General features: G+C 39.9%; 1 protein-coding gene across 1 annotated transcript in view; it reads left to right on the top strand.

The window, feature by feature from the left end:
* Positions 1 to 14,572, top strand: part of LOC144605985 (ATP-dependent translocase ABCB1-like) — a 60,881-nt gene that overhangs the window by 11,534 nt on the left and 34,775 nt on the right. Inside the window, exons 9-12 of the mRNA XM_078421722.1 lie at positions 3,687 to 3,812; positions 6,680 to 6,883; positions 9,489 to 9,659; positions 14,017 to 14,178. Of these exons, the coding sequence (XP_078277848.1) occupies positions 3,687 to 3,812; positions 6,680 to 6,883; positions 9,489 to 9,659; positions 14,017 to 14,178 (663 nt within the window). The remainder of the gene's footprint in view (positions 1 to 3,686; positions 3,813 to 6,679; positions 6,884 to 9,488; positions 9,660 to 14,016; positions 14,179 to 14,572) is intronic.

The following is a 14,572-nucleotide window of genomic DNA, read 5'->3' as shown; positions in this document are numbered from 1 at the left end:
ACATTTCCGTCACCTACAACGGGACCCCCACCACCGGCCATTTCTTCCCATCCCGTCCCCTCTTTGCGTTCCGCAGAGACCGTTCCCTCCGTAACTCCCTGGTCCACTCGTCCCTTCCTACCCAAACCACCCCATCCCCGGGCATTTTCCCCTGCAACCGCACGAGATGCAACACCTGTCCCTTTACCTCCCCCCTCAACTCCATCCAAGGACCCAAACAGTCTTTCCAGGTGAGACAAAGGTTCACCTGCACCTCCTCCAACCTCATCTATTGCATCTGCTGCTCCAGATGTCAACTTATTTACATCGGCGAAACCAAGCGCAGGCTCGGCGATCGCTTCGCTCAACACCTGCGCTCGGTCCGCATTGACCAAACTGATCTCCCGGTGGCCGAGCACTTCAACTCCCCCTCTCATTCCCAGTCTGACCTTTCTGTCATGGGCCTCCTCCAGTGCCATAGTGAGGCCCACCGGAAATTGGAGGAACAGCACCTCATATTTCGCCTGAGCAGCTTGCAGCCCAGTGGTATGAACATCGACTTCTCCAACTTTAGATAGTTCCTCTGTCCCTCTCTTCCCCTCCTCCTTCCCAGATCTCCCTCTATCTTCCTGTCTCCACCTATATCCTTCCTTTGTCCCGCCCCCCTGACATCAGTCTGAAGAAGGGTCTCGACCCGAAACGTCATCCATTCCTTCTCTCCCGAGATGCTGTCTGACCTGCTGAGTTACTCCAGCATTTTGTGAATAAATACCTTCGATGTATGCCTCTTGAAACTCTTGATGTATGCCTGAATCGACATTATAATTCAAATAAATTAATATCCTTTATTTATAATACTCTCCTAGATACTGACATTCCGTCATCAGAATCATATAGACGAGCATGGGAGGACGAATTGAATCAACTCATAATGCAAGATATATGGGATAAAAGTTTACAACATATACACCAATGTTCATTAAATACTAGACATTCCTTAATACAATTTAAAATAATACATAGATTACATTATTCGAAGACGAAATTAAATAGGATTTTTCCTAGCATCTCTCCTATTTGTGATAAATGTCAATTTCAAGAAGCTAATTTAACTCATATTTTCGTAACTTGCATAAAAATGCAAAATTTCTGGTTGGAGATTTTTTTAATAGTTTCTAAAGTGATCAACAAGCAATTGGATATGGATCCAAAATTAATTATATTAGGATTATCAGAACATACTACAAACTTTACAACAAGTCAGGTACATTTTCTTGATTACAGTTTAATAACTGCGAAAAAATTAATACTTAAATTTTGGAAAAAACCAATAACCCCCACAATTAAAATGTGGATTACGGAAATGACAGAGACCCTGCATTTGGAAAAAATAAGATTTGCCTTAATTGACAAACCTGAGTTATTTTTTAAAATATGGTCTCCATTTATTGAATTTTTAGAAAAGTAAATGGGTTTGGCACAGGACTAAAATAAAAATTTTAAATTTAAAGTTGAAACTTGAGTTTAGGGTTGGATGTACAACTGTAGTTATTGTCTCCTGGATCTACCCCCTTTAATTTTTATGGTTATACCTTTTTTTAAATTTTCTTATTCTCTCTTTCCAATAGTTTATAGTTTTTTTTTCTTTCTTCTTTATTTTTTATTTTCTCTCTTTAAAAATTTAAAAATTGAAGCTATGTAAGAACTTTGTAAGAAATTTGTCTTTTATTTCTATTTGTACATATGCTTTTCAAAAAAAAAACACAAAAAAACCCCTTCGATTTGTACCAGCATCTGCAGTTATTTCCTTATAAAAAAAAGTTAAAGTAATTTACTAAAGCCATGGGCCAAAACATTATGACCACTGACAGGTGAAGTGAATAACATTGATTATCTTGTTACAATGGCACCTGTCAAGGGGTGGGATATATCAGGCAGCAAGTGAACAGTCAATTCTTGAAGTTAATGTGTTGGATGCAGGAAAAATGAGCAGGAGTAAAGACTTGAGTGAATTTGACATGGGCCAAATTGTTATGGCCAGACAACTGGGTCAGAACATTTCTGAAATGGCAAGGCTTGTTGGGTGCTCCTGGTCAGCAGTGGTGAGTACCTACCAACAGTGGTCCGAGGAGGGACAAACCACAAACCGGCGACAGGGTTGGACGCCCAAGGCTCATCGATGCGCAAGGCAACGAAGGCTATCCCTTCTGGTCCGAACCGACAAAAGGTCTACTGTGGCACGTCACAGTAAATTTTAATGGTGGACACTGGAGGAATGTGTCACAATACACAGTGCATCGCACCCTGCTGCGTATGGGGCTGCATAGCCGCAGACTGGTCTGTCAGAGTGCCCATGATGACCCCTGTCCACTGTCGAAAGCGCCTACATTGGGCACACAAGCATCGGAACTGGACCTTAGAGCAGTGGAAGAAGGTCGCCTGGTCCGATGAGTCCCGTTTTCTTTTAGATCACATGGATGGCCAGGAACGTGTGCGCCATTTACCTGGGGAAGTGATGGCAACAGGATGCACTGTGGGAAGACAACAAGCCAGTGGAGGGAATGTGATGTTCTGGGCAATGTTCTGCTGGGAAACCCTGGGTGCGGCCATTCATGTGGACGTCAATTTGACACGTTCACCTACCTAAACATCATTGCAGACCAGGTACACCCCTTCATGGCAAAGGTATTCATCATCATCATCATATCATCATATATCTACAGCCGGAAACAGGCCTTTTCGGCCCTCCAAGTCCGTGCCGCCCAGTGATCCCCGTACATTAACACTATCCTACACCCACTAGGGACAATTTTTCACATTTACCCAGCCAATTAACCTACATACCTGTACGTCTTTGGAGTGTACGTATTCCCTGATGGCAATGGCCTCTATCAGCAGGATAAGTGCCCTGCCACACTGCACACATTGTTTGGGAATGATTTGAGGAACATGATAAAGTGTGCATGGTGTGGCCTCCAAATTCTCCAGATCTCAATCCGATTGAGCATCTGTGGGATGTGCTGGATCGACAAGTCCGATCCACGGCGGCTCCACATCACAACTTACAGGACTTGAAGGATCTGCTGCTAATGTTTTGGTGCCAGATACCGCAGGACACCTTGAGGGGTCTTGTAGAGTCCATGCCTTGGCGGGTCGGCGCTGTTTTGGCACCACACGGAGAACCAACAGCATATTAGGCAGGTGGTCATTAATGTTTTGGCTCATCAGTGTATATGTGATTAACAAACTGTTGTTTGAGGGAGAAAACAGTGAAACAGTGTACCAGTTGTTACAGCTGCAAGGGTGAGATCAACTTCAGGTTCCTATCAGTACAATTGTGTCATAACATTGCCAATTCAACTCATTTGTTCGGATAGCTTCTGCCACTTTTTTTCTACAATGCTGAACTACCCAAACTAGCTCCCCTCTCCTCTGTATATCAGGGTGGATCAATACTACACAGTTCAAAAATGTCATTGCAATTCTTTAAATAGGAACATGTAAACATTTTACATTTTGCTATTAATTCTTTCCATCTTCCATCAGAAAGCATGACTAAAATATATGGACCAAAAAAAAAAGAAAGCAAGGGATGAAAAGTTATTTTAATATAGCAATGTGCTTGTAAGTTCTTTAATTTAAAAATGTGTCACTTTATATCACTATGTTAAAAGATTATAACTCTGTAGTTTTTCCTTAAACTGTAGATTCTTAATGGTTTGAATGTGAAGATTACAAGAGGTCAGACCATGGCACTGGTTGGAGCGAGTGGCTGTGGTAAAAGCACGACAGTTCAGCTGCTCCAGCGTTTCTATGACCCAGAAGCAGGAGAGGTAAGAGATACAGAAAGTACAGTTACAGAGGTACATGTGTTTTGAGGTACTGAAAGTACAATGGCTTACATAACTCCACGCAGTGGTGTCAACCTAGGTCAAATGGAAAGAAGAGGCTTGGCTTGAATCACGTGCCAAATCATTGGCTGGCAACTTGGCATTAAAACTTTACCTATTAACTGCAAAGAATGTCACATGCTAGCATTGGAAGATTGTATTACAATAACAAAGCAATAGTACAATGAGGGAGGTTTGGCTCTACCACCCTTTTAAGGTAGTGAGTTTCAGACCCAACCAGTCAATGAGTGAAAAAGTTTTCTTCACTTCCCTCGAATCCTTCTACCAGTTAACCCTCACCCATGCCATTTCGTTACTGACGATTTAGAGTAATAGAGTCATACAGCACAGAAACAGGCCCTTCGGTCCAACCGATCCATGCCAACCAACCAAGATGACCTAGGTTAATCCCATTTTCCTGCCTTTGGCCTGTATCCCTTTAAACCTATCCTATACTTGTACCTGTTCAAGTGTCTTTTAAATACAATTATATACTACCTCCTCTGGCAGCTCATTCCACATACCCAAAATGCTCAGAGTGAACGTTGCTCCTAAAGTTCCTCCTAAATCTTGCCCCTCTCACCTTAAACCTATGTCCTCTCATGCTTGATTTCCCTGCCCTGAGTAAAAGACTCTCTGCATTCATTCTTTCTATTCATGATTTTATAGACCTCTATAAGATCACCCCTCAGCATCCTGTGCTCCCTACAGTTCATGCCCTCAACATCCGGCAATATCCTCATAATTCTTCTCTGCACTCTTCCAGCTAAATGACATCTTCATAGATTAGGTGACCAAAACCGAACATAGTACTTCAAATGTAGGCTCACCAAAGTATTCTGCATCTGTAACATAATGTCGCAACATCTATACTCAATACCCTAATTGATGAAGGCCAGAGAACCCAAAGCCTTTGTTACCACCCTCAGGGAACTATGTACTTGGATTTCCAGATCTATCTGCTTTCCAACACTTCCCAGGGATCTACCACTCACTGTAAAGGTCCTGCCCTGGTTCAACTTCCCAAAACAAACCTCTCAGTTATCTGCATTAAAGTACATTAGCCCTTTCTAAGACTCTCATGTAATAACAAGAAACTGCAGATGCTGGTTCATGCCAAAGACAGACACAAAATGATGGAGAAACTCAGTGGGTCAGGCAGCATCTCTGAAGAACGTGGAGAGGTGACATTCCATCACCAATCTATTTTCTTCAGAGATGCTGCCTGACCCGTTTAGTTACTCCATCATTTTGTGTCGATCCAAAGACTTTCATGATCAATGCACCTCATCTAATTCTCTCTGCAGTCACCAATGTTCCACAGAAAACAATCACTTTTTGCCCATTGCTCTATCGTTAATTATATGTTGGTGCCTAGCAAATTAATAAGAGGTTTGTTTTAGAAACAACTTCAGAAATAGTATTCAGTGAGAGTTGAACTATTGAAAAATCACTTTCCACTGAAAAGTAAATACTTACGGTGGCACTTAATAATTCACTGTTATTTGAAGAACAGTTCCTAATTGACTTATTACAGGTTATAAGCATACATTGAGACCTACAGCTGAAAACAAGCACATATTCATCGTTTATTTGAATTGATGCAAAAAGTAAAATTTTTTTGACTCGGCTTTCATTGTCCACAGGGACAGATGGTCAGTACCTTAGCCTTAGTTTACCAATTTTCTTTTTAATTGATCGACTAACCTTCACATACATGAGTCGTTATTTATATGTCCTGGTATGAATCTGTGCCCTGAAATGTTACTACTATATTGCTATTATTTCTTCAGAAGATAAAATAAATATATCAACAATAGAATTAACGAGTCAAGGAGTTGTATAGCACAGTACCGGCCCTTCTTGTACCACCTTTTTCAGGCAGTGAGTTTCAACTGGTCAATGAGTGAAAAAGTTGTCTTCATTTCCCTCTAATCCTTCAACCAACTAAATCTCACCCATGCTATTTAGTTACTGACCATTTAGAGTAATACAGCCATGCAGTCATACACCACAGAAACAGGCCCTTCTGTCCAACCGATCCATGCCACCCAAGATGACCTAGGTTAATCCCATTTGCCTGCATTTGGCCTGTATCTCTTTAAACCTATCCTATACATGTACCTGTTCAAGTGTCTTTTAAATACAATTATAGTACCTGTCACAACTACATCCTCTGGCAGCTCGTTCCACATAGGTAACATGCAAAATTCTAGACAGCTAAAGGTAAAGAAGGTGTAGAAAAGAAATTTGACAGATACATGGGTTGGGAAGATTTAGAAGGATATGGGCCAAAGGTAGGCAAATAGGACTAGATTTAACCATCCTAACCTGTGGGACTTTGTCAAAGGCCTTGCTAAAATCCACGTCAGCAATATTTACCATATTACCCTCGTCAATACTCTTGCTCATCCGTTTAAAAAATGAATCAAGCTTGTGTGATATGATATCCCACTTACAAAGCAATGCTGACTTTTTCCAATCAAACCTTGCTTTCTAAATCCAGATAGATCCTGCCTTGCTGAATTCCCTTGAATAACTTTCCCACCACTGATGGGAAGTACCACCAGCTTGTAGTTCCTTGGGTTGCCCTTGTAGTCTTCTTCAATAATGGAACAAATATCTCTGCAAGTTCCAGCAATTTCTTCTTTTGCTTCATGCAATGTTCAAGGATGCTTGGCCAGACCCCAACATCAAAAGAAAAATAAAATATAGTGGAAATCTGAAATACATCAAAATATGTTGATATTATTTAACAAAACAATTATTTTACTGGAAAGAGATTAAAACTATTGCTTCTGTTAATTTAGATAACTCTCGATGAGCATGACATCCGTACACTGAATGTGAAGTGTTTGAGACAACACATTGGCATTGTGAGCCAGGAACCAATTCTGTTTGCTACAACAATTGCTGAAAACATTCGCCATGGCCGAGAGGACGCGACTGATGAAGATATTGAGCAAGCGGCAAAGGAAGCAAATGCTTATGATTTTATATCAATGCTACCTGATGTAAGTCATTACTGGTGGATTTAAACTAAACAGTGGGTTTAAAAGGGTGGGTTTAAACTAAATAGCCGGAGGGAGGTATTAACAAATTGGGAGTATGAGGATGGAGTTAAAGGGGAAGAGAGTACAGGAAAAGTTACAAAATACACCCAAATTAATGGGACGGAAAGTTCAAGAGGGATAAGAGAGTACGGTCAGGTGAAATAGGAACTGGTGTGAGGGGAGGTGAATACTGAATTAAAAGTGTTATATATGAATGCGCGAAGTATCATATAGTCATAATCCTACATTATTAGCCAATATGTTTTGCAATATATGCGGAATTTCACTTGCCAGACAGTCATACCAATAAAAAGCAACAGAACACACAAAATACATTTTAACTTGAACATCCACCACAGTGACTCCTCCGCATTCCTCACTGTGATGGAAGGCGAGAAAAAGTTCAATCTCTTCCCTTCTTTGTCCTCCAGTGGTCGGAGGCCTCAAACCCATTTACGGGACGATCTTGACTCCCATAGCCAGTGGTCGGGCCTTTGTCGTCGGGGCGATCATGCACCTGCATCGGGGGAGAATCTCAGCTCCCTTTAGTCCCTTGCGAAGGGTGACACGGAATCAGAAGATATAGAGTCATTGTGGATAGAACTGAGAAATTGTAAGGGTGAAAAGACCCTTATTGGACAGAATTCCTGAGCTTGGTTGGAGCTTCGATCCCCGGCAAAGAGATCGCAAGTTCTGCGATGTTAAAGTCCTGCAGACTCCCGTGGTTTGGAGCGCCAGGAAAGGCCGCCAACTCCATGATGTTAGGCCGCAATGTGGACGAAGATACGATGCGGGGAAAAATCGCATCTCCGTCGAGGTATGATTGAAAAAGGTTTCCCCCAAATCCCCCCCCCATCACCCCCCACATAAAACAAACCAAGGAACACTAAAACATACTCTTTAACATGTACTAAAAAAAACAAAAAAGAAGAAAGGCCACAGACTGTTGGCGAGGCAGCCACTGCTGGTGGTGCCACCTGGTGGTCATAAGGATGGACACAAAATGCTGGAGTAACCTCATAGGTCAGGCAGCATTCCTGGAGAATATGGATCTGAAGAGGGTTCCTGACCCAAAACGTCACCTTCTATGTTCTCCAGGGATACTGCCTGACCCATTGAGTTATTCCAGTATTTTGTTCTTTCCTTGGTAAACCAACATCTGCAGTTCCTTGTTTCTAAAATTCATAAGGATGTTGCCTGGATTGGAGGGCTTGTGTTATGCAGAGAGATTGGATAGGTTCGGTCTGCTTTTCCTTAAGGGAAAAAGGTCGAGATGTGACATGATAAAATTATGAGAGCCATGGACTAATAGCTAGGCAGAAACCGATTCTTGTGGTTGGACTGTCTAAAACTAGAGGGCATAGGTTTAAGGCGACGGAGATGAGATTTGAAGGGTTCTTAGGGATGTTTTCTTTACACAAAGAATAATAGGTAACTGGAATGAGCTGCCAGAAGAGGTGGTAGAGGTAGGAACAGTAATAACATTTAAGGCACATCTGGGCAGGTACCTGAATGAACAAGACACAGAGAGAAACTGAACTAATGCAGGAAAGCAGGATTGGTATAGATGGGAAAGCTGGACACAAAGCTCTGGAATATCTCAGCGGGTCAGGTAGTATCACTGGAGAAAGAAAGGATGGGTGACATTTCGGGTCGGGACCCTTCTTCAGCCTGGCTGTGTAAACAATAGACGGGCATGGGGTTGGCATTGATGCAGTGGGCCAAGGGACAGTTTCTATGCTATACAGCTTCATATCATTATGATTCCATATTCCGCAAGCCCAGCTGATACAGGTTTTTTTAAAGTTAGAAAATCTCTTTCAAAATTGTCTTGTATCCTTTCGTTCCTCTGTCAATTTGCTGAGCCAGGCTACATTGATATTCATGATTTAAATCTGATCTGATCCCATGACAAATGACGACATTGACAAGTATGCAGCACTCTCTAAATGTATCTGAGATATAGCTACTTCTCTGATGGAAAAAATGTAATATCCTCGGTGCATCACTAATTCTGTAATGGATGGATAACGAATCTGTGAAAGTGATAATGAAAATGATAACAAAAGTATCATAATTCAAAAGCGCAATTTTCACATTCACCTTCACAGAAATTAGATTTGAATGGGTCTTGTGATGGACATGCAATCAATGGCACCAGGTTAATGTTCAGGCAAGAAGATAAAAACTATCTCTGGAGACATTGGAAAACTGATAGCTGGAGTTGGCATAAGGGTCAGGTGGCCTATTCTTGTTTATATTTCTTTTAGTTCTAGTGTTCATACAGCCATTAATTTGATCAATGTAGGCACATTTATATCTAACTGAACATGTATCAGTGAGATATCAATTTTATTAATATATTAATATTTATTTTATTGGATATATTTAATAAATCAGTTTTATTTCATCTCCAGTGATGGTTACTTCAGTTATTTTGATCTTAAGCTCAGGAATTCTGTCTTTGAACCCCAATTTTTCATGAGCCCCTTTCAAGATAAATTTGCTGTATTTGTTTAAAGACTGTAGGAAATAGCTTAAGGTTTTGTGCTTTCAAATCTTACAGAAATTTAACACAATTGTTGGTGAAAGAGGTACCCAGCTGAGTGGTGGACAGAAGCAGCGAATTGCTATTGCACGTGCAATAGTCAGCAACCCAAAAATTCTTCTGCTGGATGAAGCGACATCTGCTCTCGATACTCAGAGTGAATCCATAGTGCAGGCAGCTCTGGATAAGGTAAGTGGGCGTGAATTAAGGCATACCAGAATTCCTCACTGACCCCTCTATTATGTATCAGACTGCTTGAAGAAGCATCATTTAACCAAAAACTTGAATTACTGATACCTACTGAAAGTATTAAATTTACTTCCAGGTTTCTTCTTTCATATGAAAAGTTTTACTAAGCCTCAAATAATGTTTAATTCTTTAAGCCGCAAAAGTTTGACTGTCCTTGAATTTTAATTTCCATGTAATTTGGACAGAGAGTAAAGCAGATACCTGATCCAATCCCATCAGCTTCTGAGAAGGCATGTTCATTACAATTATTGCATGGTTTTTAATTTCCTTCACTCTCACATTCTCTTTTTTTATAATGGCATGATCATTGTTCCTGAGATTTCCCGTTTCCTAGCTTTTACAGACACCACCTCCCTAATTCCCCACTGTACTCAAATTGAAAATGTTAAACTCCATCCTTACCCTGATTCTCCTGACCTTTCTCAATATTCCAGGCTTTTACAAAGGTGTTAGAATTATAAGAATGACTCACATTGTCCTCTCTGCTATGTCATTCAACCTCAGTGTCGTTTACTTTCAATATTTTGCTTCACCTAGATAACTCTAATATAATTATGGACATGGAACTCTAACAGGCTATATGATGTTTTAAGATGTGGAATTGCAGACAAACTGTGAATGAGCACCCAGTATATTTATGATAAGAAATTTGAGTTGATTTATAAATGGGTTCTGGATTCATGTGATTATCAAGATATTGTTGCACAAGATATTGTTTTACTGGAATGAGGCTTGCAATCGGAGTTCTACCCACTGGATGAAATAATATTGAACCTAATTATGATATGTCTATGGTGGGGAAAGAAAGAATGGATTTAGTGGCAGAGATGGGAAGTGAAAGGGTGAGACAAACAACACAGCTGACTATGGAATCTGATAAGAAAAGAAAGTGATGAGTGGAATCGGGTAAGGTGGGGATGGTGGATGAATGGAACCAGTAGGGGAGAGGACAGAGAACCCATAGGTCCGAGTCCTTTTTTTTGCTCCACTTTTCACCTCCTAATCTGTGTTGCAATCTTTACTGGACCCTTCCTCACCTGTCTCCATCTACCCTTCAAACTCTCTTCACCTGGATCCACCTGGCTACTGCCTCCTCCTTCACCTGTTCATGCTGTCTATCTCTCCTTTATATTCTTAGCCCCAATGTAGGGTCTTGACCTGAAACATCAAATTTCCTTTTGGCTCCACAGATGCTGCTTGATCCACTGTGTTCCTCCACCAGCTAACTTTATGCTCCAGATTCCAGTATCTCCTGTGTCTCCATGTACTATACAATGCTCCATTTAAGAATTTTAATTAATTTTATTCTCTTGTGTTCAATTGTAGCTGTTTTAATGCCTTGACTGTCATATAAAAAGTACAATTAATTTAATAGGCATCTGTTGAAGGTGGAGATAAACAATTATTTTAATGATATCTAAACAATATAATGTAAAAGAAACCCAAGCTGGTTTAACCAATTGAGAATTCTAGCAAAAGAACTGGAATATATGAAACGTCCCTCAATTGCTCATTCTCCTTTTGGTAATCAGTTATATTCCTCAGGAAATAAGGCTGTCAATAGTTTCAAAAGTAAGAAATGTTACTATATCTTCCAAGAACACCTTAAGTAATGTCCCATACAATTGCCGCATTATTTAGAAAATGTTGCAGCCTGTTAGTGTGAAGCAACTTCCGCACAATAAAGATCAAATAATCTGTTTGAGGTGCATTATCCCTTTTACTAATGGAGTTATAATTATTTCTTCACATCCTCAATGATTTAAATGGGAAGATTGGTCAATTCTTGTATGGAGCTTTGTGTTTCGGATGTGCATGCTCATTTGAACTTGAATTTTGGTGTAGACCGTCCAATATCTTAGAGTCATAGAGTCATAGATTGATACAGTGTGGAAACAGGCCCTTAGGCCCACCTTGCCCACACCAGCCAACATGTCTCAGTTACACTAGTCCCACCTGCCCGTGTTTGGTCCGTATCCCTCCAAACCTGTCCTATCCATGAATTAGGTTAATTTGAAGGTCTACTTGTAGATGGACCAGAATATGTATACCATGCACCTTAAATTAAAACTTATGAGAAGAAAATGTAAGACAAATGATCTTCCACTTGGAAGAGTGGAGATAAAAAGCTCAGGTTCATTCCAGTCAGACGATAGAATGAGGTCACGCACCATTTTTAATCAAGTACAGGTGACTTGGACTCTAAATTAAACATTTGAAAATACTATGGGATATGCTGGCCTCTATTTTCAACTATTGACATGACTTTTGTTCACAAACTAATGAAAATTAAGTTCCTGTTCTCAATTAAAAGTTTTCTGCAAGGAATTTAGCATCAGTGGAAGTTTGACTCATTTTAGATGACTAGTTTCTTGTTGCCTAGCTTGCTTTGGAAACACTCTCACTGAGAATTTTACTTTCTTCCAAGTAAAGTGTTCTGAACCCATTTTGGTTCACAAATTCCAGACATATAATATTTAATTTTAGTGCATTCCATTTCAGCATCTTGATCTTCTCTCCATACAACTTCTATTGGTCAAGCCAACTATAGGAAAAAAATGTTTAAGTTGGCAACACAGTGGTCACTTGATTTGGGGGATAGTCTAAAAGACTTTTGGCATTTCAAGTTTAGCATTTATTGGCATATGCACACGTACGATGAGGTACAGGTGCAATGAAAATCTTGCTTGCAGAAGTATCACAGGCATATAGATGACACACAAAAACATAAATTATACACAAGTAATATGTGGGACCTGAGAGTCCCAATGCACAAGTTTTTAAAAGTGGCAGACACAAGGAAACTGCAGAAGGTGATTTACAAAAATTGACGCAAAGTACTGGAGTAAATCAATGGGTCATGCAGCATCTCTGGAAAACTCTCTGCTATTTCAGTCAGGACCAACTCAAAACATCACCTATACGTGTTCCCCAGAGATTCTGCTTGACCCGCTGAGTTATTCCACCACTTTGTGCCTATATTTCATTAAACATGGCAGGGCAGGTTGTGAAAACAGGTAAAAAGGCATACGCCATTCCAGGCTTATCAACAGAGACATTGTGTGTAACAAATCAGGACATTATTGTGAACTTTATAAAATAATGTTCCAGCCTTATCTGTTGCACAATGTTCCATTCCTGTCACCACATTATTGAAAGAAAGTGAAGGAATGAAGATGATCTAAAACATCTATGAGAATAGTTCCTGGAATGATTGATACGGTTATAAAAATTGATTGTAGTGGCTGGGAGCATTTTCTACTAGAGGATAATGAGAGGCTGAGGGGATTTGATTGCAGTGCTTAAAACAATGAGTCTGAACAGAGTGGATAGTGGGAGACTGTTATCTTTTGCAATGTAGTGGAGGATAGAGGACACAGATATGAAGCAGAAGGGAATTGAGAGTGACATGCAGAAATACTTTTTGGTGAAAGTTGTGGAGGAATCTGGATGCACTGCCTGTTTATGTGTTAGAGGCAGCTTCTAATGTGTGCTTCAAGAGAGAAATAGTTATCTATATATGGCAGATAAAAAATTGCAAAGCTGCAGAAAAAGGGATAGTGTATAGAACTAGAATTCACAGTAAGTTCATGGACAAGAAGGACATCTACTATTCCCTGGTAATCAGCTTTGTTTATTTTGTTCTGCGACTGATGTGTTTGTATAATTTGCTTGCAAATTATTAATATTTTAAGGAAATGGGAAACCTAAGAGGTTATTTTCTATTCGTGGTAGAACCGTTTAAGAGCAGAAATGCCAGCCAAATGGCCTCCTTCTTTGCTGTAACCATTCTCTGATGCCATGTCCAGTGGTGGCACACATGTAGCTTTCAGCAGAATAGAGAATCTAGTCCAAGTGTTAAATCAATTCCAAAGAATGATTATGCCTGAAATATGAAGGACAAGGCTTCTTTCCAGGGTTACTGTCTGGACCACTCCTGTTTGGAAACTTTCTTGTATCTGTTTCATGTTATGTTTAATGCTTTAACAATGCTTTAGAAAGGCTCTAGTCGATTCTAATAATTTGTCTTAATAAAATTAAAGGCTCAAGATTATGCTACATGATTATTAATGTATAACAACTTAACACACATCTCTCACATCATTTGACTCCACTTTAAGATAAGTATTGAAATCGTAAGCAAGGGGATTTATTTTGTTAATAGTCACGTTTCAAAGCATGTAAACCAAAGTCTTTCATTAACAAGCAATGTGATTCCCCAAATTTAATATTTTAATGTTTCCAACCATTGTGAACAAGATTTAGATCATTCTTTCTGATCACCTTTTCACTACAGGCCAGAGCAGGTCGGACAACCATCGTGATTGCCCATCGCCTCTCAACAATCAGTACTGCTGATACCATTGCTGTTTTTTCCAATGGAGTAATTTCTGAACAAGGTATGCACAGTGAGCTCATGGACAAGAAGGGCATCTACTATTCCCTAGTAATGCAGCAGGTAAGCAGTAAACTGCAACCAAATCACCTTTGTTTATTTGTTATTCTATGACTGATATAGCTGTATAATTTGCTTGCAAACTGTTAATATGTGAAGGAAATGGGAAATCCGAGGAGGTCACTTTCTATTCATGACATTCTCCTTAATGGCAGAAATGCCAGTCTTGGGTCATGGTATTTCATTTTTAAATGTTAAATTATCACAGTGGAGACTTGTTGACATTTTTCCTCTTTGCCACTTGGATTATCTGAGTTGAGGACGCAATAACCTGGAAAATTGGTCACCTGTTTAGTATAATAATTTTAAGCAAATTGGCCGATGTTATTCTATGCAAATCTGAAAGACCCTTCATTTAGAAGTCTGGGTTTCAGAAGACTTTCATTGCATCCAGAAG

Source organism: Rhinoraja longicauda, chromosome 2 (genome assembly GCF_053455715.1).
Source record: "Rhinoraja longicauda isolate Sanriku21f chromosome 2, sRhiLon1.1, whole genome shotgun sequence".
NCBI classification, from domain to species: Eukaryota; Metazoa; Chordata; class Chondrichthyes; order Rajiformes; family Arhynchobatidae; genus Rhinoraja; species Rhinoraja longicauda.
Note: the sequence above shows the minus strand (reverse complement) of the source record. Positions and strands in the feature narration are given on the sequence as shown.